Here is a 23,673-nt window from a genome sequence, read left to right as displayed (position 1 = left end):
GGGAGGTGATGGCAATGTCGGAGGTGGACCGAAAGGAAGGGAAGGTCCTTGGGGGGGCTTCCTGGTGACTCTCCTGTCCCCAGCCACTTCCTCTCCCTCAGCTCCCCGCTGCCAGGAGGTGAGCTGTTTTCTCCTGACATGTCCCTTCTGCCATGATGTTCTGCGTCCCTTGAGGCCCAAAGCAAGGGGGTGAGGTGACCGCGGACGCTGAGGCCATGAGCCAAACCCGTCTTTTCCCCCTTACGTTGATGGCCTCAGGTATCTGGTCACAGTGACAGAAAGGGAACCCAGGATGACCTCGCTGAACTCTGCCACGCACCTGGGGGGTGGGACAGCCATCCCCCACTTACAGAGGGGGACACTGAGGCCGAGAGGCGGTGGGTCCAGGCTGAAGCCGGTCGGGCCACCGGGCTCACTCCCAGACCCGTGGCCGCCTCTCTCTGCCTTGGAATTTCCCTCCCGCCCTGTGGCCATCTGGGGAGGGGGTGCCAGCAAGGCAGCAGGAAGGGGAGGGGGAGGGGTGTGGTGGCAGACCCCGCCCAGGGTCCCCAGGCTGGTGTGTGGCTGACAGGCCCCGTCCAGGCCCCCTTGACCCCTGGCTGCTGGCCTGTCTCCTTGGGGACTCTGGGGTACCTCCCCAAAGCCGCCCGCCCCCCACCCTGTGGTTGGCCCAAATACCAGACAGGGCGATCTCAGCGTTTCCTCCAACATTCCTCCTCCCGGCCCAGCCCCAGGCGGGCTGAGGTTACAGAAGCAGAGCTGGGTGGCTGGGCAGGGGGGACGGAGGGGGACGGAGGGGGCCGAGGGCTGGGCTGGCCAGTCCTCACACCCCATCCAGCCGCCTGCCCTCCCTCCCTCCCCAGGGCGGGATGGGGCTGGGCCAGCCGCCTGCCCTCCCTGGGAGCAGGCTGGGGGGTGGCCCGTGTGGAGATGGAGGACCGGAGCGGTCACAGCAGAGGTTCCAGGGGGTGACTGCCGGTGGCACCAGGAGCCCTGGTCTCAGGGTGGGCGAGAAGGCCGAGCGGGGGCTGCCATGGTAAGGTGCGGCGGGGTCCGAGGGGGGCCGAGCCAGCCTCCAGACTCTGCCGCTGGCTGTGGTGGTCCCTCCCCATGAGGGGATGCTCCCGTCGCCATGGCGACCCGCACTGGCCTGGGGCCACGCTGACCCCTCCCTCCACTCCCAGCGGCTGAGTTTGCTGCTGTTGCTGCTGCTGCCGGGACCCCAGGTCGCCCCTGGCATGGAGGACCCCACCTTTCCCCACCCGGGGGAGAGCTCGCAGCCCCCGCCGCGGGCCTGCCCCTGGCGCTGCTCCTGTCCCCGGGATGACACGGTGGACTGCGCCGGCCTGGACCTGCGGCTGTTCCCCGACAACATCACCAGGGCCGCTCGGCACCTCTCCCTGCAGGTGGGGCCCAGGGAGCAGAGGTGCGGACCCAGGGGTCAGAGAGGAGAGAAGCCGGGGGACAGGGAAGCCGCGGGCGGAGGTGTGGGGGACACCTGCAGGAGTGACACCCCGACAGTGAAGAGGCTGAGCCTCGGGGGTCTGCAGCGGAGATGAGGGAGGTCGGGGTGGGGGCGCTGGGAGGGGGAGGGCTGGGGCTTGCATTCAGTGGTGGAGGTTATGGGTGCTGGGGTCAGAGGTGGGGTTCCTAGGGTCAGAGGTGGGGTGCCTGGATTCAGAGGTGGGGTGCTGGGGTCAGAGGTGGGGGATTATGTGGGGCTGACTATGGGTGGAGGGAGTTGGGGGTCAAGGTCTTGGTAGCTGTGAGATTTTGAAGAATTGGTGTAAATGGGGCATTTGTGCCCCAAAGAGGGACACTGAGGTCCAGAGAGGTGGCAGAGTGCAGGTTCCAACCAGACAGGCTGGCACCCATCTGGGAGGTTTCGGGGGTCCGAATCTTGGAGGGGACTGGGTTGTCTGTGGTCCATGTGGGGCAGTGGGGCCTTGGAGGTGGCTTGTGGTCAGGGCCATGGAGTGACCGGGGTGGACTGTGCGGTGCTGGGTGTCTGGACTTGTTTGGGCTGATGGGGGCTTGGGGTCAGGGCTGAGCAAAGGGCCGTGGGGGTCACGGTGTCCACGCCCCCCCTGCAGAATAACCAGCTCCAGGAGCTCCCATACAACGAGCTGTCCCGCCTCAGGGGCCTGCGGACCCTCAACCTGCACAACAACCTCATCTCCTCCGAGGGTCAGCACCTCCCTTGCATGTGGGGCCACGGTCGCAGCTGCCCCTCCCCTGCCCGCCCCCCCAGGGCTGTGGGCAGCTCTGCGGCACTTCCCAGAAATGCCCTGTGCTGAGCAGGGTGGAAACTTGGGGGCCGGGGCAGCTGCGGCTTCGGAGTGGGGGCGGGGGGCGGGGACCGGGTGCCTGGGGAGCCGCCTGTCTCCAGCCCCCAGCCTGCCCCCCCAGCCTGGGTCCCCTCACCGCCCCCCGCCCGCCCAGGCCTGCCTGACGAAGCCTTCGAGTCCCTCACCCAGCTGCAGCACATCTACGTGGCCCACAACAAGGTGAGCGCCAGCCCAGCAAGGGTGTCCCCTGGGAGGCGTCACAGCACCTAGGAGCCGGGGTGGCAGAGCGGGCTGGGGGGCTCCGGGACAGCAACTGTGCCCTCGCAGCTCTCGGCAGCCCCCCAGTTCCTGCCCCGCTCCCTCCGTGTCGCCGACCTGGCTGCCAACCAAGTGGCGGAGGTCTTCCCGCTCACCTTTGGGGAGAAGCCTGCACTGAGGTAGCCCTGGCCCGGGGAGGGACTGAGGGGGCGTGGCCGGATCTGGGAGGAGCTGGGGCGTGGCTTGTCTGGGAGGGGCTGAGGGGCGTGGTCTGCGGGGGGGGGGATCGCAGGGGAGGTCTCTGCACTGCGGGTCTGGGGGTCCAGGGCCTTCGAGCTGCGGGGAGGCCTCTGGGCAAGGGAAAGGCGCCAGGGCACACTTACACTCACCCCCACCCACACACACTCCCACTCGCAGTCCCACTCCCATTCTCACTCACACACTCCCACTCACTCCCACTTTCACAGCCACACACTCACATCACTATCTCACACTCTCCCCACACCCACACACACACACACACACACACAATACACTCACACTCAAACACACACCCTCACACATACACTCCCACTCCTGCACTCACACACACAATCACACACATACACACATTCATACACTCACGCACACACACACTCCCACACACTCACAGTCCCCCCACATACACACACTCACACACACACACACACACATACTCACACAGACACATACACACTCCCCGGTGCTGTGGGCAGCCCTGAGCTGGGGTGCAGGGCCACAGGGGCTGCGGGTGGCGAGGCGGGCTGGTGGCCGCAGCCTGGCTCCCCTCAGGTCCGTGTACCTCCACAACAACCAGCTGAGCAACGCGGGCCTGCCCCCTGATGCCTTCCGCGGCTCAGACGCCATCGCCACCCTCAGCCTCTCCAGCAACCGGCTCAGCTACCTGCCGCCCAGCCTGCCCGCCTCCCTGGAGCGGCTCCACCTGCAGGTGCCCCCCTGTGCCTCGTGGCCCACCGTCCCCCTCGACTCTCCTCGGGGGGAGTCCTTGTCTCCTTGCTTTCCACCCTCCCAATAGACCCCCAGAATTCCAGTGGCAGGAAGGCGAGCTCCTTGGCCCTCCCTTCCTCAAGAGCCTTCCGTGGCTCCCCTAAGCCTTGGGTCCCAGATCCTGAGTCCCATTCTCTCCCTCACCCAGAACAACCTCATCTCCAAGGTGCCCCGAGGAGCTCTGAGCCGCCAGACCCAGCTCCGCGAGCTGTACCTGCAGCACAACCTGCTGACGGACAGCGGCCTGGATGCCACGACCTTCAGGTGGGCAGGGTGCAGCCTCGAGGTGCAGCTTCCAGCCGCATGGGGGCTAGCGCTTCCAGCCTTCAGCCCCCGCCCGCCCTGCAGGACTGCTTCCCCAGGCCTCATTTGATGAGTGCCTACTGTATACCGGGTTCAGTGGAGCTCCTGGCAGGGGTCCTTGTCCCCTGCTCCTGGACACTGAGGTTTTATGATTTAACGTCCCAGCTCCATCTCAGGCCCAGAAGTCTGCCCAGTCACCCCCACAGCTAACCCTCTGGCTGGCACAGCTCTGAGCGCCCACGTTTGCCTCCCCCCCGCCACTCAACCCCAAGTTGAGGTCTGCGCTCACCTGACTCAGGACCCCCCAGTCCCCTGATGGGAGACTGGGCCTCTCAGAGCCGGCTGACCTCCCTCCCCCCCCAGCAAGCTGCACAGCCTCGAGTACCTGGACCTGTCCCACAACCGGCTGGCCTCGGTGCCCGCAGGCCTGCCCCGGACCCTGGTCGTCCTGAACCTGGGCCGAAACCACATCCGGCAGGTGGAGGCGGCCCGGCTGCGGGGGGCCAAGGGCCTGCGCTACTTGCTGCTGCAGCACAACCCGCTCGGGGCCTCGGGGCTTCCGGCCCGGGCGCTGCGGCCACTGCGGGGCCTGCACACGCTGCACCTGTACGGCAACGGGCTGGACCGTGTGCCCCTGGCACTGCCCCGCCGCCTGCGGGCCCTGGTGATGCCTCACAACCACGTGGCCGTGCTGGGTGCCCGAGACCTGGCCGCCACGCCTGGCCTCACTGAGCTCAACCTGGCCTACAACCGCCTGGCCAGCGCCCACGTGCACCACCGGGCCTTCCACCGGCTGCGCGCCCTGCGCAGCCTGGACCTGGCAGGCAACCAGTTGACCCTGCTGCCTGCGGGCCTGCCCGTGGCCCTGCACACCCTGCGGCTGCAGCGCAACCAGCTGCGGACCCTGGAGCCTGAGCTCCTGGCTGGGCTCGACCAGCTGCGGGAGCTCAGCCTGGCGCACAACAGACTCCGCGTGGGTGACATCGGGCCCGGCACTTGGCACGAGCTGCAGGCCCTGCAGGTCAGGGAGGCCGGCCACACAGAGGGCCCCCAGCTTGTCCCAGGGCCCCCCCATTCCAAGGTCCTGCGGTGCCACAGAAGGACCCTGGGCTGGTCAGACAGGCCCAGCCTGGGACCTCCCTGTGCCACCCAAGTCTGGTCCTTGCCAGCCCCCTCCCCTCCCACTGGGGATGCAGCCGGGCAGGGGACACGGCTCCTGTCCCCCTTCTAGTTAGAAAGGTCAACAGAGTCCCAGGTGTTATGCAGTGATGAGGGGTATGGGGACACCCGTCTCCACCAGGGATTCGCTGCAGGAGTGGGAACCCCAACTGTCTGTGCCCCCAGGATGACAACAGGGTCTGCCCTGGAAGGGACTCAGGTCATCTTCATGGAGTGAAGGGACAGGCCACCATGGGGGTGGGGGAGAGGAGGAGGAGCCCCCGGGAGTGGAGGTTGGGGTGACCGGCCACGGTGCTCTCTCCCCACCTCCAGGTGCTGGACCTGAGCCACAATGAGCTGTCCTTCGTGCCCCCCGACCTGCCCGAGGCCCTGGAGGAGCTGCATCTGCAGGGCAACCGCATCAGCTCCGTGGGCCCCGAGGCCTTCCTGGGCACGCCCCGCCTGCGTGCCCTCTTCCTCAGGTGCAGGTCGGGGCTGGTGGGCGGGGGCGGCCTGCTGGCCACAGTGGCCTCCCCTGCCCCTGCCCTCATGGCTGCCTCTGTGTGCAGGGCCAACAGGCTCCACATGACAAGCATCTCGGCCGAGGCCTTCCTGGGCCTCCCGCACCTGCGCGTGGTGGACACGGCAGATAACTTGGAGCAGGTCCTGGTCCAGCTGCCATCCACAGTACCGCAGCGGCCACGGCGGGGGCCTGAGCCGAGAGGGACCTAGCTGAGCCGCCCTGGCCCCTGGGGCTGCCCCGGGTGTGGACTACAGAGACACGGGCCACCTGGGGCCTGGGACTCAGGGCCTGGGCCTGCTCTGCAGGAGGGGAGCTGGCTCAGGCACTGGCTAGTTCCGCCCTGTGCACAGCTACCAGGGGAGGGCCTGAAGCGCAGGCCGAAGCTCGCTGGCCTCCAGGTTCCCAGTGTGAGGACCACCCCCGCCCTGTCCCAGATGGAGGTGGCACAATAAAGCCGAAGCTTTCCAGCCCTCCCGGGGCCAGGCGCGCTTCTGGGGCGCTCCCCTGCCTTCCCGCCACAGCCTGCCCGGGCAATCGTTCAAGTCCCCTGGCCAGTGACCAGCAGGGGTGGATTCTGAGGTCCTGAGACACAGTGGGTCATCCTGCAGCCAATGCACAACCCAGCCTTATCCACAAGTGCACAAGGCCACCTGCTGCAGAAACAGGAGGCAGATGCGCAGACCCTCAGGGTGGCGGTCATGTGCACCCTGCAGGGACTGCCTGTTCCTTCCCAGGGTTGGGTACGGGCTACGGGAGACCTGGCCTGGCCCCCGGGCTGGAGTGAGAGACAGACAGGAGAGCTGAGCCATGTGACCCTGGCTGTTTATTCCACGTTCGGTCCTGGGGCCCTGGGCAGGTGCAACCCCCGGGGGCCGCAGGGCTCAGTGGCCTTAGTGGCTTCTTTGGGGTGTGGTGGGAGGGCTGAGGGGCTGAGGCTGGGGGACAGGAAGTAAAGTGCTTGCAGGGCTCTCGTGGCTGGGTCCCCGCCGCCCTCCCTTGGGATGTGCAAACAGGACTCTCCCGGGGCCCAACCAGCCAGGCCTGGGTGAGGGGCACTGTCCCCGATGGCCCTGTCGGGGCATCCAGCTGGGCTGGGGGCCTGGATGGGGACGAGTCCGGAATGTACTGTCCGCTGATTGTCTGCTTGGCGGCCAGGTCAGCTCTTCCCAGCAGCAGGGGCCGAGGGCTGGCTGCCCACGCGCCAGGCCCTCACCTGCGGAGCCGCTGCAGCTGGGGGAGAGGCGGGGGTCAGAGCCGCCACGGCACCCGGTGCCCACCCAGCCCACGGGGCACTCACCTCGTTCTCGACCAGGTTCCGCCGGTACAGCGCCTCCTTGGCGGCGTCCTGGGGGATGGGCGGTCAGTGGGCAGTCCTGCCACCCCAGCCCTCCTCCCGCCCAGCCCACCCTGCTGCCCAGCTCACCCTGCTGCCGTCATTGCCCAGGCGCCGGGCGGCCTCGGTGTAGAACTGCAGCTGGCGCTCCAGATGGGCCGCGTACTCTGCAGGTTGTGGGGGTCTCAGGGTGCAGGCCGGCCCCCCGCCTGTCTGCCCCAAGCCCCTAACCTTGGGGCATCTGGGTGCCCACTCCATGCCCTGCACCCCACGCCCCTGTCCCTCCAGATGCCAGTCCCCAAGCCCCTGTTGCCACTGTCCCCTCTGGAGCCCTACCCCTCCGGAGGCTGGCGCCCCCCTGCTCCAGCTGTGCCCTCTGCCACTGGCTGCGCTGCACGATGTCCTGGTACTGCTGGGCCACCTCGGGGGGCACCGGCCGCCGCGCCTGCCTCAGGGCCAGGATCTGAGGGCCCAGAAGGTGCCTTGAGCGTCCAGCCTGGACCTGCAGCCCCCAGGCCCAGCCCGAGCCCCACAGGGCGGCACCCACCTTCCGCTCCAGTCGCTCCTGGTCGAAGGCCAGCACACTGAGGCTGTGCAGGGGCCGGGCCGACCTGGGGGGAGGGAGGCAATGCGGGGTCGCCCCACCCCACCCCACGGGTTCCCCAGGCACTGGGGACACACGCCAGGCCCACCCCAGTGCTGCCGGGCTCACAGCCAGGCTGGAAGATGGCCGCACACCCAGGCCACTGTGTCAGGATGGGTTCCTGCAGGAGTCAGTGGCCAAGCTGGGACCCAAGGGAGGAGGCAACTTGGGCAGAAGACAAGGGGGCAAGGGCGGGCAGGGGTAGCGGCGCTAAGGGCACCAGAACACAGAGCTCAGAGGCCAGGGAGAACCAGACATGGCCTCCAACAGGAGGGAGCGGCAGAGAGAAGCCGGGATATTCCGGCAATGGTCAGATGGCAGAAGGTCTTAAATATCCAGGGAGGAGTTTAAACTGGATCCTTCAGAACAAGGGTGCTAGGAAAGGTGTTGAAGCAGGACAGGGACACGGTTCAATCTGTGCCTGATGGGGACTGTCCGGGAGGGACTGAGATGAAGCCACCTACCTGTTCCCTGGCTCCCTCGAGGGGGCAGGAATGGGCGGTGCCCTCCCTTTAGGCCCAGTGACCTGCTGCAGGGGACAGAGTCCTGTGAGTCTTGAGTCCCCTGAACAAAGCCCCCCTCCCTGGGTGCCGGCGGGCAGCGTCTCACTGTGGGCACAGCCGCTGGCACGGGGTCGATCACCAGCCACCTCTCAGTTGTCGTCTCCAACTGCTGAGTGGTCAGTGGCTCCCGGATCCGGACCATCACCTCCAGCCGCCCCCCTGTGGGCCGGCGACCATCAAGGACCTGGGTGGAGTGAGGGGACACTGGCAGTGGGAAGTAGGCAGGGCTGGGGGACCAGGGCCAGGACCCGGGAGAACCATGACACTGCCCGGGGATGCGGCCCAGCTGTCCGCGGGGCAGCGGTCCTGGTCCTGGGTGCACGCGGCCGGGCAGTGGGGAGGCCTGGGAGGAGGGACTTTGGGTGTCTCAGAAAAGGCACCCCTCACCTCGAGGATTTCCCGGACCTCGCAGGCCGTCTCCAAGGCGTCCAGCTTCAGCTGGGCTGTCCCCAGCACGCGGTCGGTCTTGAACAGCCCCCTGTGGGCGGGAGCAGGTCGGTGGGTTCAGGGCTGCGCCACCCCCTCCCGCACCGCCCTGCGCCCTGCGCTCACCCCTTGTGCACCACTTCAAACTTGATGCCCTTGGTCTGGATGGCCCTGCGGAAGCCGCGGTGGCCGCGGTTGATGCTCAGCTTGAACTGCTCCTTGAATTCTGCGGGGGGGCGGAGGGGGAGGAGGTTGGGGGCTGGACACCAAGGGCCCCCTGGGCAGCGGGGCGGGGCGCCCTGGCTCACCTGGCGAGTCCGTGTTCCTGACCACGCTGGTCTTGTCTTTCTGAGCTTCCTCCTGGGCCGGGGGCGGGAAGGTGGTCAGCGCTCAGGGCCGGCCCTGGACTTCCCCCTGGGGCTGCCCCCCCGCCCCCCGAGGCTCCCCACCTACCACATTGGGATAGGGGAAGTCGAACCGCACAAAGATGTCCAGGTCGCCGGGGGACAGCCCTGCGGGCAAACGAGGGTTCCAGCGGGGCAGAGAGGCGGACCCTGCCCCCAGCCCCGGCCTCCGACCCCTCACCTGGGGGCGTGGGCAGGTTGACTCCCTTCACGATGAAGAGGAGCATGTCGCTGCTGCTTAGGTCGGAAAAGATCCTTCCGGGCGGGAAACAGGCACCTCAGCCGGGTGGCCCCACTGAAAACCCCGCCCTGGCCACCTCCGTTCAGCTCTGCCACGGCCTGACTTCTGGGTCTTTCTTTGGTCTGCACGCACTTATTTGGTACCTACTATGTGCCAGCCAGTGCCTTTACTGTTGGGGACCTTCCCTTCCATTAGCAGTATTTCTTGAGCTCCCCACTATGCACCCACCAGTGTCCTCGCTGCTGGGGACCTCCTCTTCACTGGGCAATATTTCTTGAGCACCTAGTAGGCACCCCTACATGAGGTGAGACGTTCCCTTAATATTCCTTGAGACCTACTGAGTGCCACTGAGCACCTTTGCTGCTGGGCCTTCTTTCATTAAACATTTCTTGAGCACCTACTACACCCCTTAGCTGTTGTGGAAATGTCTCTTAATTTTCTTGAGTCCTACTATGTGGTAATTAATGCTTTAGCTGCTGCAAGACTTCCCTTAATATTCTTTGAGTCCGACTAGGTGCCAGTCAGATTGCTAGCTGCTGGGAGACCTTCCTTTAACATTTCTTGAGTACCTACTATGTGCTAACCAGTGTCCTAGCTGTTAGGTGGCCTCTCTTCATGTGACAATATTTTTGAGTACCTACTATGTTAACCCATGCCCTAGGTGCTACGGGACCTTTCCTTCACTTTTTATTTTTTTCTTAGTTGTAGTTGGACACAATAGCTTCATTTTATTTATTTATTTGTACGTGGTGCCGAGCGTCGAACCCAGGGCCTTGCATGTGCTAGGCAAGCACTCTACCACTGAGCCCCAGCCCCACACTTACTATTTCTTGAGTCCTACTATGTGTCAAGTAGTGCCCTAGCTACTGGGGGCAAAGAAGTCAACGAGACAGACCGCCATCCCTGGGGGGAGGGTCTGACTGAGTGGACAGATGCCCAGGGAACACAATAACAGAACCAGAGAAGAATTCAAGACTCCAAATAGGGGACAGAGCAGAGCTCACTCGTGAGGGGCTGCTCTACACAGGGTGACCGAGGAGGCTCCCGGGGAGGAGACAGTATAAGGACACTGGATATGGAGAAGGAGCGGCCCGAGGCCTGGGGAAGAGGGCCTGGGCAAGGACAGCAGCTGGTGTGGAGGAGGGACCCAGAGAGATGGCCACAGAGCTCCGGGAGGGGGCAGGTGAGAGGCGAGGTGACAGGGAGACGGGGGTGGGCGCTCCCAGTGTGGCAGGAGCCCGAGGCTCAGTGGCCAAGCCTGACTCCTACAGTCAGTGGGGAAACGCCACCGTCCCTCAGGGGCAGGAGGACTTAACGGGCCACGACCAACAGCACCCGAGCACAACATGGGGGTCTCCTGCGGCTCCCTCGGCCCCCCTGGGCAAGGTGCGGAAGTGTCTGTCGCCGCCCACAGCCCTTCACTGGCACCTTGTGCCTGCCCCAGGGTCTTTGCACGTTCTGTGCTCTCCCCTCCCCGCCAAACTCTTCCAGCGATGAGTCCTAAACCAGCTTCCAGGGAGCAAGCTCCTCCCCAGGGGTGTCCCAGGTGGGGGCAGGGGCCTTACTTGATGATGTTAAATGTCCTCTGCTCGAAGCGGGCGGCGGGCGTTGGGAGACCCCGGGCGAAGGCCTGCTTCAGAGTCTCCATGCTCTGCTTGCAGCCCTCTGCCAGTTTCTCAAACCTGCGGCGAGAGGCCCTGCTCAGGCCCCGGCTCAGCCCAGGCCGGGGCTCGATGCCTGGCAGGCGCCGTGCACTTACTTGCTGGCCTCGGCGATGTTGCCCAGGTGGGTGAACTGGTTCGAGTGGTTCAGGCACATCTACGAGAGCAGAGGCAGTGAGGCTGGGCGGGGGGCCGCAGGCAGGGCGGGGGGCCGCAGGCTGTGTGGGCTGGCCAGGCGGGTCTCACCTCGTGCTGCTGCCTGATCAGCTTGGTGAGCTCGCCATAGCGCCGGGCGGCCTCCGGAGACAGGCCTGGGCCAGGCCGCTGGACCAGGACAAAGTCGTCCTTGTTGACAGGGGCCGGCGGCACCTAGGGAGAGAGGCTCATGGGGACAGGCCTGTGCTGGCCACAGCATGCCCACGGAGGGTTCTGCAGGCTCTCACTCCTCCCTGGAGGCCACCCTTGCCTGCTGCTGCACCCCCTCCCTCTGGACTGGCCACAAGGCCCTTCCGCTGACACAATGAAGCTGTCCCTGTCATCCAAGCCATCTTTACAGAGCCCCTACTGTGTGCAGGCCCTGCTCTGGGGCTGGGGACCAGCAGTGAACGAGACTAAAATCTCTGACTCAGCAGGAGACTGACATTGTCTGGGGAACACAAACCTCGGATGCAGTAACAGACAGCAGAAGCTTCGGGAAGGATGACGTTGGGAGGAAGAGCAGGGGTTCTGGTTAAAGGGAGGGATTTTGGATGGGAGGTGGGAGCAGCCTTCTGGAAACTTCAAGAGTCTTCAAGAGGCAGCAGTGAGCCGGGCAGGGCGGGGCGGGGCACATTCCAGGGAGAGGACAGCATGTGCAAAGGCCCCGAGACTGGAGTGTGCCTGAATGTGAGTGACAGCTGGAGGACGGGAGCAAAGCAGCAGGTGGAAGAGACGGGGAGGGAGGTGACAGAGTATATCATGCAGGGTCCCTCGGGCCACAGTAGGGGGCCTGTACTTATTGTGTGCTCCTGTGGTCTCCCTACTAGGACAGCGGCTCCACGAGGTGGGGACTTTCATCTGGCTGCTCAAAGCTCTGTCCCCGTGCCCAGGTAGGGCTGGACACGTGGTATGAGCTCTGTAAATATTTTCCAATGTGGTTGCTGTTTCATGGCCAAGGAGTCCTGGCTGACCGGAAGGCAGGAGTCACTGTCCCCGCTTCCCCACGGGACCCCCTTGCCTGGTACAGGGGTCAGGCACAGAGTGACTCAACAGGAGACTACATTTCCCAGGCTCCTTTGCAGCTAGGTGTGGCCATGGGACAATCCTGGCCACTGGGAGACAAGCAAAGGTGATGTCACTTCCTTATAGGACACTGCTCTGCCTTTTTCTCTCACTGCTTCCCAAGGGCTGGAGGCTGGAGGGCAGGGAGCCACTTGGATCATGTGTCCCTGGCGTGGGGCAGAGCAACAAGAGGGACGGAGGCCCGGTCCTGGAGGCCCTCTTGTTTAGGGCTCCGCCTGCGCTGAGGGTTCTATGCAAGAACCATGTCTGCCTCGCCCTGGCTGCTACCTTGGGGTGGCCTATTTGTTATAGCAGCTTAGCCTCGACCCTAACTAATACATCCAGATCCCACAGCTGCCAAGGGGCTGCAGCCCGACCAGCGGACGCCTGGGTGGTTCCCCTGGGCCTGAGGGTTCACCTTGGCGATGTCCACGGGCAGCCCGTTGCGGGAGGCCTCCAGCATGGGCTCCAGCCCCTTGGCCTGGCGCAGGTGCATCTTGGCACCCTCCACGTCGTTCTTCTGCTTGGCGCGCAGAGCGGCCTGCAGGAGTTGCTTCTTGCGGCCCTCCAGGAAGGCCAGCTGCTGCTGGGCTGTGGGCAGAGAACCTCGGTGGGCCGCCTGGAGGGCCACGAGCAGGCAGCCGGGCAGGGGGGGCGCTCACCTCTGGTGGACGTGGCTTTGGGGGCTGCTTTGGCTGTTGGCGCTGATCCTGACTGGGGGGCCTTTGGGGGCGGGGCCTTGGGCTGGGCCACCGGGGCGGAGGAGCCGTCTTGCTGCTGAGGGGGACAGAAGTGAGCTTCCAGGGCCGTCAGAGCCACTCCCAGGCCGGCCGACACCAGCAAGGACCTGGCGCCTGGGGGTCCTCAGCAGCCCTGGAGGCAGGGGTTCTGGCCATGCCCACCGTGCAGCTGAGGGGACCGAGGCTCAGGGCAGAATGAGCAGAATGCCTGCCCACCGCCAGGAAGTGGGGGCGCGGGGCGTGCGGCTGGTTCACACCTGGGACTCCCAGGACTAGCCCCCTGCCACCCCCTGCCTCAGCCTCTCACCTTCCTCGGAGCCTCATCCTCCTCGTCCTCCGGGCCTTCGTCCTGGCTGGCCAGCTTCATGGCCGTCTCCAGGACCCCCACCAGGCTCTGCTGGGCAGGCTCACTGGCCTCCAGGCCCTGGATGGGAGGAAAGCCTGCCCGGCCAGCGGAGGCGCAATGAGTGGGGTGGACACGGGTCCCCACCTGAGGAGCCTAGGCCTGTGGTCTACTCTGAAGCCAAGGAAGGAGCTGCTGCCGGGCCTGCGCGGGATCAGCCATTCCCACCGCCCTCGGCCCAGCGGCCTCCCTTCCCAGGCCCCAGGACTCCAGGGACTCCAAGAAGCAGGTCCTGGGTGTCCTCTGTGTGAGGAGGTGTGCGGGACACTGGGGGTGATCTGGCTGGAGGCCTCCAGGATAAGGGGGGCCTAAGATGTGGACAGATGGCCACCCTCATGGGGGACCCGCAGCAGCTCTGACAACTGAAGAGGCTCCTGCCCCTCGGGGCTGGGGAGAGCCAAGTGAGCGGTCGGCCAGCGCCTGACGACTGGGAAGGGGGCGTAAGGCAGTGGGCAGGGGGCGGTGTCCAGACGCCCCCACCTCCAGCGCTTGCCAATCTCCCTGGCAAACGCTTCTGTCAGGACAGACTCTGGCCCACCCTCTGAACCAGGCTGGCAGAGGTCCCCAAGTCTGGCTGGCTGCCAGCTCCCTGTGCCAGGAGACGGGACAGAGCCCATGAAGGCCCAGAGGCTGTGAGACTGGGGACGGGCGGAGCCTACCTGGGGGCACCGGCAGCTCAGCCACGTCCACGGCTCGGCCCGCCTTGTGGGCTCGGATCGCATCTTGGTATTGCTGTGGGACACACAGGTGTCAGGGCGCCGAGCGAGGTCCCCGGGGCTGCCCACCGTCCCCCACGCACCTTGACAATGCGCTCATGCATGCGGGCCTTCCGCTGGTCACCCTTGGCCTTGGCCTGGGCTGCGGCTACATGGTATCGCTCCATCCGCTGCTCCAGGGCCTCCAGGAGGGTCCGCGGGGGCGGGGGAACCTCTGGGCCGGACAGGGTGGGGGGCAGGTTAAGGGTTCAGGGAACAGGAGCTGGTCTTGTGCTGGCCTGCCCACCCGAGGGCCCTCGCAGCCTACCTGGCGTGGTGGGTGCTGTGGCAGGAGCTGGGGGCGGCGGTGTTGGTGACGGTGGGTCTGGGGGCAGCTGGTCTGGGGACAGAGAGGTCCAGTCCAACAAGAGGCCTGCTTGACAACCCTGACCCCCACCCAGGCTGGTGGGACTGAGTAACAGGCAGCAGCAGGCTGTCCCAGAGGGTGGGCTCGGTGGGTCCTCACCAGGTGGAGGGGGCAGGCGGGACAGGTCCACGGGCTCCCCTCGGCTCAGGGCCTCCAACACGGCATCGAAGCTCTGGGAGAAGGAAGGGGGGATCAGGGGAGAGGCTGAGTGGGGCCGGGGTCCCAGGGGACGCCCGGGCCTGCCATATAACAGAGGCGCCCGGGCTCCAGCCCCTCCTTGCACCGTCCTCTGGATCCTCCTGCAGTGCCCGTGCCCTTACAGGGCAGGTAACCTGAGGCTCCACGGGGACAGCCCCGAGGGCCGGCCAGTGGCCAAGCAGCACTCAAACGTGGGTCGCCTGACTCCACATGGAAGCACCCTGCCCCCTCACCCCCTCAGTCAGGGGGACGCACCTTGGCCACGCGGAAGTGTCTGGTGGCGGCAGCTGTGTCTCCCTGCTGCTTGGCGTGGAGGGCGGCCAGCTTGTACTCGCGCTGGCGGCTCTGCAGCTGGGCCAGGGAGCTGCAGGGGCCTGAAGGAGAGAACCGAGCACCAGAAGCCGTGGGCCTGGGCTCCCCCAGGGCCACAACGGTCACGGGCCCCTTTACAGCTGCCTAAACTGAGGCTCTAAGAGGGACGCTGCCTCCCCAAGAGCACGCGTCCCGGAGAGAGCACGGTGGGACCAACCCAGGCCCGGAAGGCTGTACAGCCACCGTAGTTTTGTCCCCAAGAGAATTCTAGAAGATTTATGAATGCTCACATTTTTGACATCTGTCATTTTTTAGTCTTTTTTTTTTTTTTTGGCACTGGGGATTGAACTCAGGGGCACTCAGCCACTGAGCCACATCCTCGGCCCTATTTGTATTTTATTTGGAGACAGGGTCTCACTGAGTTGCTTAGGGCCTTGCTAAGTTGCTGAGGCTGGCTTTGAACTCATGATCCTCCTACCTCAGCCTCCCAAGCCTCTGGGATTACAGGCGTGCGCCACCGCACCTGGCTCATTTTTTTTTAAAATCTTGAGTTTAACAAGTATACAAAGGGGTGCTGCTGCTATAGCTCAGTGGCAGAGCGCTTGCCTAGCATGTGTGAGGCACTGGGTTCAATCTTCAGAACCACACAGAAATAAGCAAATAAAACAAAGTGCCTATCTACAACTAAATATATATATATATATATATATATATTTAAAAAGTATACGAGGTTCTTACACCTAGCATCTTACAAATACTGACATTTAGAAATGGTTCTGGGTATGGAACCCAGGGCCTCACACATGTTAAGCACGTGCTCTCTCTACCACTGAGATACATCCCCAGACCCAACACCATTCTTTTAAATCTAATATATGTGAACAACCTTGGTGATTTCAAACTCACCAACGTTCCTTATTTTGTCTATTTTAAAATATTTTACTGGGAGCAGTGGCGCACACCTGGAATCCCAGGAGTTCGGGAGGCTGAGGCAGGAGGATCAAAAGTCCAAAGCCAGCCTCAGCAACTTAGTGAGACCTGTCTCAAAATTAAAAAATAAAAAACACAGGCTGGGGATGCGGCTCAGTAGTAACAGCCCCAGGGTTCAGTGTCCCTTCCCTCAAAATATATAAATGAAATAAAATAAAAATTTTAAACATGAAGACATATAAATCTTAAAATAACTGTGGTAAAATAGACACAACACAAAATTTTCCATCTTCCATTTTAACCTCTTGTGTGTGTGTCTGCGTGGTGTTAGGGATGGAACCCAGGGGCATTCCACCACTGGGCCACATCCCCAGCCCCTCGCTTTATTTTTGACACAGGATCTCACTAGTTGCCAAGTCTGGCCTCAAACTTGCAATCCTCCTGCCTCAGCCTCCTGAGTAGCTGGGTTATGGGCGGCGTCACCATGCCCACTTGAAACCATTTTTAAGTATAAAAGTCAGTGGTGTCGGGCTGGGGATGTGGCTCAAGCGGTAGCGCGCTCGCCTGGCATGCGTGCGGCCTGGGTTCGATCCTCAGCACCACATACCAACAAAGATGTTGTGTCCGCCGAGAACTAAGAAATAAATATTAAAAATTTTCTCTCTCTCTCCCTCTCTCTCTCTCTCCTTCCTCTCTCACTCTCTCTTTAAAAAAAAAAAAAAGTCAGTGGTGTCAACTGCGGTCACACTGTGCAACCATCACGGCCGCCCATCTCCAGAACCTTCTCATCTTCCCAGCTGAAACTCTGATCCCATTAACCACTGTGTCCCCGCGCCCGTCTGGCAGCCACTGTTCCGTGTCCCATCTCTATCTCTAGGACTCTGCCAGGGGCCTCCTACGAGTGGACTCTGGGTGCCTGCTGTGACTGACCTGGTCACTCAGCACACTGTCCTCACCGTGCACCCCATCACAGCCCACACCAGGACCGCCTTCCTTTGAAGGCTGAATGACAGTTGCGGTGTGGAAGGACGCACTCTGCGTACAGGAGGGGCCTACACACAGCCCCCCACCGTTTGCTCCCTGGCCCTGCCCGCGGCCTACCTGGGGGCAGCTGGGGCTTAGCCGAGCCTGGGGCCGAGGCTGGGGCGGAGGCAGGAGGGCTCTCCCGGGTGACCCTGGGCTCCGGGGTGGGCGGGTTTGTGGGGACCAGCGGGGGAGGTGCCGGCATGTGGCTGGGTGTAGCTGCTGGGCCCTTTCCTACAGCCACAGGTGGCGGGATGTCCCCTTCATCGATGGCATTGCCCTTCCGGACGGAGGCCAGCAGGTTTTCCAGCGTCTGGGGTGAGGCATGGGCAGGGTCAGGGGCCGGAGCCGGGCGCTGGGGCTTGTCCCAGACCTGCCCGCCCACTCACCTTGAGCCCCCGGTCGTAGCGCCGTGTCTTGGCGCTGTCCCCAGCTTGCCTGGCGCTTTCGATGGCTGACTGGTAGAGGGCCAGGCGCTCCTGCAGGGTGGCCTCCAGCCCCAGGTGGGGGGCCGAGGGCTTCGGCTGCGGGGGGCCGGGCACAGTCTGGGTGGTGACCGTCCTCGGCTTCCCCTCGACCCTTCCTGGCCCTGACACACGTCCCCCCGCCGGCCTCCCCACCCAGGAGGGCAGCGATCAGGGTCTCCATAGGGAGAACTTGGGCGCAGAGGTTCCTGTCGCCTGTCAGGTCACGTGGCTGAAAAGGCCACCGTGAGCCTTGACTCAGACCGAGGGGGGGCTCGAGGGGGCTGTACCTGGGCCACAGGGGGCGGGGGCTCCAGCACCTTCTCGTCTTCCCCGAGGACCTCGTTCAGCTCCGCCTGTGGGAGACAGCCAGGGTGGACACGCAGCCGCTGGACGGGGCCAGGGAGAGGCCTCTCCGGGCTCGGCGCTCACCAGCAGCGCGTCGTCGGCCTCCACGTCATCGTCGTCCGTCCCCTCCTCCTCCTCCTCGTCTGGGTCTCGCATACACAACCTGGCCATCTTCTCAATGGCCTCCATGGGCAGGGGACCTGGTGGCGGGAGGCCTCCGCTAGACCACTGTCCCCTAAGGTCCCCAACCTCCCATCCCAGACACCCAGGCCCTGAGGGCACAGAGGCCAGCAGCAGGGCAGCAGGTGCCTTTCCTGCCCTTCCCGGCACCCCAGAGTCCTCGAGCCCTCCCTGCACGATGCCACCCTCCTGCCACACCGACCTCCCTGGACTCATGTCTTCTTTATCCAGCTCAGTTCTGGGGCCAGGCTACCTGAGTTCAAATCCCAGCTCTGCAACGTTCTCCCTGTGTGACCTTGGGCAAGTCACCTCACCTCTCTGGGCTAGAGTTTCCCCATCTGTCACCCAGGGATAACGGTTCCTTCTGCACGGGTAGATTGTGGGGACTAAAGGTAAACGAAGGTCTTAGAACGAACCACAGGCTGCCCTCATCCACAGAGAACACACTCCCAGGCCACCTGTGATGTCCGAGACCACAGATAATACCAAACCCTCTACCAACTAAGTATCTTCCTATACGCCCTGAGCATTGCCACGTTGGCACCAAAACTTCTGTCCTTCCGTGGTCTGTGCCCTCATGCCTGCTCTGTATCAGTGCTCCCGTGCTTTGGGGCCATCAAGTGCAGGAAGGGTCACTCAAACACAAGCACCATGCTGCCGAGAGTGGACCTGACAATCCAGATGGCTGCTCAGTGATAATGGGCGGGCAGCACACACAGTGTGGACGCACTGGACCAAGGGATGATTCACACCTTGGACAGGATGCTGGGAGATTTCATCACACTAATTAGGACACCTTGCAATTTGGCTTATGAATTGTTTGTTTCTGGAATCTTCCATTGACTATTTCCAGTCAACTGTGATTGACTGTGGGTAACTGAAACCACAGAAGAAAAACCATGAACCAGGGGGACACTGCACCCCTGGTCTCTTATTGTTCACCTTATGCCCATTACTCAGAAGAGCTCTGCTCTAGGAACCTGCCTAGGAGGCTGAGCTGGTGGATGTAGCTCATTGCTGGGACATGAGGTGCAGGACCAGGTCCCTGGGAGCTTGTGGGCACTACATTTTTTTAACAAATATTTATTTTTTAGTTGTAGTTGGACACAATACCTTTATTTTATTTACTTATTTTTATGTGGTGCTGAGGATGGACTCAGGGCCTCGACCTGAGCCCCAGCCCCAGCCCCTGGCACAACATTTTTACTAAGTGATCAATACCCAACTTCGCTTTTGGGTGCTTCTCTTTGAAGACCTCTTGCTGAATATCCGTGCTGATTAGTGAACACTGAGCACGCGGCCAACAGAACGTGAACTTGCACCTGAGTGAGGTTGACTTCTGCAAGTCACCTCACAGTCCTCTGTGCTCCTAGGACCTGTCATCAGAGCATGACCTTTTTGCTTGGGACCATTTTGAACAGTGAAATCACCAACAAAAAGCAGGAAAATGAGAAAAGCGTGGCACTGAACAGACCAGGAAGGACCGTTGTTTACGACAGAAGAGCCGAAACACGAAAGCTGAGCACCGCTTTCTCCTGCTTCTTTGCAAGGGGCTCCAACTGTCTTACCACTCTTGAGGGTCCCCAAATCAAATGCATTGTAGCGAGGAGGCAGATCCATAAAGATGAGACCCACACGGAACAAGGACTGACTAGCAGCTAAAACATCTGAAGGCTTTGTTTAGCCTCGAGGCTCCAACTCTACTCAACCACTGCACAGTCCTCTGCCCCCGTCCCCCCACCTACCCCATGGCCTTTGCACCTGCTGTGACCCCTCCTGGAAACACTGGCCAACTCATCACCTGGCTATTCATAAGTGGTTCCTGCAGGAATTCCCCCCCAACTCACATATGGCTCCACAGCTCTGTGCTTCCCCCACCCCACCCGAATCATGGGACAGAAAGTTAGAGGCTGGGACTGATGATAACACAGGTGTATTATGTGTCAGTCAGCTCTTGGGAAGGGCCTTACGAGCCCTAGATTGACTCCTATGATGTGAACAAGTACTATTCCCATTTTACAGATGGGAAAACCAAGGCCGGCACAGATGACATGATGGGTAAGTGCTGGGATTCACATCCTCAGTCTGTGTCCAGAGTTGATCGCTTCCTCTCTCACCCTGCGCTCCAGGAGGGAACTCCCTCTGTTTTCCTTCCCCTGTCTACCCAGTGCCCAGCTCCAAGCTCAGCCCACAGGAGGAGATCCAAAAATGTTCAGAAGCATGTTAAGCATCTTACCTTTGCCTCTGAGCTTCTCTAGGGCTGGGGGCTGATCCCCCACCAAGGCCAAGAACTCAGCCTCTAGTTCCTCATGGTTCACTCCATCCTCGGGGATCATTAAGCCATCTGGAGAGAGGTCGACCAGCAGGCCAAGCTGTGGGAACAACAAGGGTCCAATCAGCCCTTGGGCTGTCCTGCTTGGCCAGAGGCAGCCAGGATGAATCCAGAGTTCCCAGGGAAGGAAGAAAACAAGGTCTTCCCAGACAAGCCATTCCCTGGGGAGTGCCAGCAGGTCCAGTCTGCAACAGGTGTTCCAAGACGGGCCTAGCCCTTTGGCACAGATCAAATGAGGCAAAGGGCAGGTGGAGAGACCTAGTTTTGTTCTCTGAACCTGCATCTGAGATGTGCAGCTACTCAAGATCACCAAGGGAAGCAGACCGCACAATTTGCCCTAAGCAAAGCCACTCTGCATACCTGGGCTTTTTCCTTCCAGCAGCCTCCAAACCCCGAGGGGGCTGTGCAGGAAGGTTGGGGCATCAAGAGCAATTAGAAGCTCTGGCAACACAGTCGAAGTTCAAAGTGGGCCTTGGCCACATACACCTCTCTTCCTATTCTGATGAACGACCAATCACGACATGATACTAGGGGTATGAAACTGCCTCGATGTAGGTCAAAATCAGCCAAATGTTGGCAATTATATGTGTTCTATCTTCTAGGAATAATGATAGTGATAACATTTATTGAGTGCTATGTTCTAGCACTTTCCATAAACTATGCCAATGAATCTTCAGGACTGTCCTGTGAAACAGGGACTCTTCTGGGTCTCCATTTTACAGATGAGAGAACTAGGACTCAGAGCTGTGAAGTTAAGCTGTGTAGGCGCCAGGAGGGAACTTCAGGTTGGATTCTAATAGCTGAGCACTTGGCTATGCCTTGGGCTCCCCTATCAAAGCTGAGACAAGTCAAACTCCTCCAGGTGTCTGGGGCAGGAAGGAAAGGGCCAAGTCACAGTCCGATGGGATAAGGGGTGGGACAAGGGATGTAGCTCTGGATGTGCACCTGGTGCTGGCCAGGCTGCTGATCCCTATGACCTTGGGGAGGTGTCTTCACCTCTCTGGGCCTCAGTGTGCTCATCCTAACAATGGGAATAAAGAGCGTGACCTGAACAGGCTGATGCAAGGGTTTGATGTGGCCGTCTGCCTGCTGCCCCTCCCTGATTGGAGCCGTTGCGGCAACAGGTGGCCCTGAACAAGGGGTGGAGAGCCACGAGTCGGGGGGTGGGGGATGCAACGCCAGCAGGCCGTACTTCGGGGGTTCAGGCCTTACCTGGGGGCAGGGACCCAGGCTCACCTAGGAGGCGGAGATGGGGCTTCCCTGGGGGGTGGGGCCCTCCCCTGAGCGTGTGACCGGGTGGGGAGGGGCTCCCCCGCCGGGGCCGTGGGGCGCAGACTCACCTGGCGGGCAGCGGCGGCGCCTCGGCCTGGGGGTCCCGGGGGTCCCTTCCTCTTGTGCATCTTCCAGACTGGATACCCCGACCACCAGCACCCCGGCGCCTAGCCTTGCCCTGCCTCCTCCCCCGGAGACTGTCGCCGCGCACGCGCCCTTCCTGAGCCCTGAGCCCCTCCTCGGCAACCCGCGCCCGCTAACCCCGCGCCCTCGCTACCCGGGGTGGCCGTTCCACTTCCGCCTCGGCCTTCTGGGGCCGCGACACCGGAGCGCGGCCACGGGACTAGCCGGGCCCGCCTCACCGAAACTACAATTCCCGGCAGGCAGTGCGCGGGCGCTCGAGCGCGCATGCGCCTGGCGGAGAGCGGAGGATCTCGCCTCCGCGGCTCGGAAAGGAGGCGGAGCATGCGCTGGTGTTGGGTTCTGGTAATGCGCACGCGCGGGGCGGGGCCTCGTGGGGCGCGGGAAAAGAGGTAGGGCGCGCGCAGGTTTGAGGGCCGCAGGCGGCCCTGTGATTCTTAAAAGTCCTGCAGCCAGAGCTCCTCACTTTTTGGTGGCAGAAGTAGTGTTATTGTGGGGCTGGTATCCGGGAGCCGGGGCCACTGTGTCCAGGACCCAGGCCTCAAGTGTCCAGATCCCCCTGCTTCAGACTCCAGGCCACCAGGTCGCCTTGAGGGCCAGTGTGGCCATTTGCTTGGGGGATGGAGAACTAAAGAAATCAACGCAATGCAAATAATCCAGGCGACTGTTCCCCAGCAGGTCCAGGCAGACGCCGTTCCTGCTACACAGAGGGACTTGGACGACTTCGGTGGCGCAGGTCGGTTTCAGCCTGCCTGGCCCCCAAGGCTGCAAGCAATTGGCCTCTGCCCACTGCTGTCCCTCCAAAGCCCCAGCATCCCCTCAGGGCCCCAGAAGTTCCCATGTGGCCTTGTAGGCCCCCAGTGGCTTCTCCAAGGTCTTCCCGTGTGCCTCGAAGGGCCACAGCTTGGGGCAAGGAAGGAGGTTCCCAGCAAGTTCCCAACATGCTCCCACGTGGGGACAAGAGCTGGGGTCGCAGGGCTTCCCTGGAGGATGCCCTTTCCAACCCGTGTGGCCCAGGGTGACTGTAACCCTGTGTCCTTCTGCCACTCAGCTGACCTGTGGGGGCAGCCAGATGGGCCTGGGTGGTGGTGGGGAAGGCTCTGCCCTCAGCCAGGGCCACTGGATAGGGACAGGGACAGAGACTACTGTGTTAACAACGAGAGATTTCGTTTGTTCACAGATTTCTCAAGGGAGAAGTAAAATGAGTAAGAGGAAGAAGCTTCGGACCTCAGGTATTTGGTTCACTGGAGTTGGATCTTTGGGGGGCAGAGCTTGTGGTTGAAACCAGGACCTGCTGCCTCTGGGGAAGCGCTCCACCACTGAGCTGCCCCCAGTCCAAGTTGGCATTTCTTGATTGCTGTCTGCTTATAGGACGAACACCGAACTTATTTGTTGTAGAAATGCTAATGTGAGTGTCCCAAGCTCCTTAAAAGATGATTTAATACAGCCCAATTAAAAAAACAGAAATGTGGAGAAGGGAATGAGATAAAGAGTGGGAGTTCTTTGGCACTTCCACCCGCCTCTTGGGGTCCCCCTGCCTAGAGATCCCCCCACCCCAGGTTTCAGAGCAGCAGTGCAGCCACTCCCAGGAGGACCCCTGAAGAGAGCTTGATGTGCTGCAAGGCCATCTGGAGTGGGGCCGAGTTTCACTCTGGAGCCAAAAATCTGGGTTCATCCCAACTCCCATCACTTTGTGATCGAGATTGATTTACTCATTTTCACCATTTTGTAAATTGGGAATAATAAACACACCTACCTACCAGAACCACCTAGAGCAGTGGTTCCAGGAAGGTGGGGGGGACAATTGTTAAGAAGACATTTTTTAAATTTTGTGTGGAACAGATAATACTGGCATCTAGTGGGTGGAAGTAAGGGCTGCTGTTCACAGTTCTGTAATGCCCAGGACAGTCCCCTATAGTGCAGAGTGATCCAGGCACAGATGTTTGCTGATGGCGCCAGGTTAAGGGAAACCTGCCTTAGAACCCACACACGAATTAGCATTTGTAAAGATCACACTTGAAGGAATACACACGTTTGTGCTGTCAGTGATTATTTTTGCAGATTTTTTTTTTTAAACTAGGAATTGAACTCAGGGGTGCTCGTCTTCTGAGCTACATTCTT

General features: G+C 61.8%; 3 protein-coding genes across 12 annotated transcripts in view; 2 read left to right on the top strand and 1 right to left on the bottom strand.

Moving 5' to 3' along the window:
• The first annotated feature begins 814 nt into the window (after positions 1 to 814).
• Podnl1 (podocan like 1) lies at positions 815 to 6,026 on the top strand. Its single transcript, XM_078037179.1, has 10 exons — positions 815 to 1,036; positions 1,185 to 1,406; positions 2,094 to 2,187; positions 2,443 to 2,507; positions 2,616 to 2,725; positions 3,357 to 3,513; positions 3,721 to 3,836; positions 4,239 to 4,896; positions 5,367 to 5,515; positions 5,603 to 6,026. The coding sequence occupies exons 1-10, from the start codon at positions 1,034 to 1,036 to the stop codon at positions 5,763 to 5,765; spliced, it is 1,737 nt and encodes a 578-aa protein (XP_077893305.1). The 5' UTR covers positions 815 to 1,033; the 3' UTR covers positions 5,766 to 6,026.
• Positions 6,027 to 6,361: 335 nt separating this feature from the next.
• Cc2d1a (coiled-coil and C2 domain containing 1A) lies at positions 6,362 to 21,824 on the bottom strand. Of its 8 annotated transcripts, none has more exons than XM_078037156.1 (29): positions 21,689 to 21,824; positions 20,044 to 20,151; positions 17,712 to 17,827; positions 17,570 to 17,635; positions 17,205 to 17,339; positions 16,894 to 17,128; positions 14,806 to 14,924; positions 14,452 to 14,524; positions 14,254 to 14,325; positions 14,030 to 14,160; positions 13,890 to 13,962; positions 13,135 to 13,268; positions 12,750 to 12,861; positions 12,506 to 12,678; positions 11,074 to 11,196; positions 10,926 to 10,984; positions 10,732 to 10,848; positions 9,107 to 9,180; positions 8,975 to 9,033; positions 8,830 to 8,881; positions 8,648 to 8,747; positions 8,483 to 8,573; positions 8,142 to 8,279; positions 7,997 to 8,061; positions 7,437 to 7,500; positions 7,226 to 7,352; positions 6,980 to 7,056; positions 6,854 to 6,901; positions 6,362 to 6,786 (listed from the first exon to the last, which is right to left on the bottom strand). In XM_078037156.1, exons 1-29 carry the CDS (start codon positions 21,819 to 21,821, stop codon positions 6,766 to 6,768), a joined length of 2,895 nt encoding a protein of 964 aa, XP_077893282.1. In that variant the 5' UTR covers positions 21,822 to 21,824; the 3' UTR covers positions 6,362 to 6,765. The 8 variants fall into 8 exon arrangements, with proteins under 8 accessions (XP_077893282.1, XP_077893286.1, XP_077893273.1 ...); XM_078037160.1 differs by having other exon boundaries at positions 7,997 to 8,058; XM_078037147.1 differs by having other exon boundaries at positions 12,750 to 12,864; positions 21,689 to 21,823.
• The window catches only part of Brme1 (break repair meiotic recombinase recruitment factor 1), a 16,493-nt gene continuing 14,592 nt past the window's right edge, over positions 21,773 to 23,673 (top strand). Inside the window, exons 1-3 of one of the 3 annotated variants that reach the window (XM_040290373.2) lie at positions 21,773 to 21,897; positions 22,228 to 22,288; positions 22,733 to 22,784. In XM_040290373.2, coding sequence (XP_040146307.2) covers positions 22,754 to 22,784 — 31 coding nt within the window. In that variant the 5' untranslated portion in view covers positions 21,773 to 21,897; positions 22,228 to 22,288; positions 22,733 to 22,753. The other 2 variants (XM_021733906.3, XM_078037174.1) reach the window with 2 other exon arrangements.

This window comes from Ictidomys tridecemlineatus, chromosome 2, assembly GCF_052094955.1.
Source record: "Ictidomys tridecemlineatus isolate mIctTri1 chromosome 2, mIctTri1.hap1, whole genome shotgun sequence".
Lineage (NCBI taxonomy): Eukaryota > Metazoa > Chordata > Mammalia > Rodentia > Sciuridae > Ictidomys > Ictidomys tridecemlineatus.
This window is presented reverse-complemented; position numbering and strand designations above follow the sequence as displayed.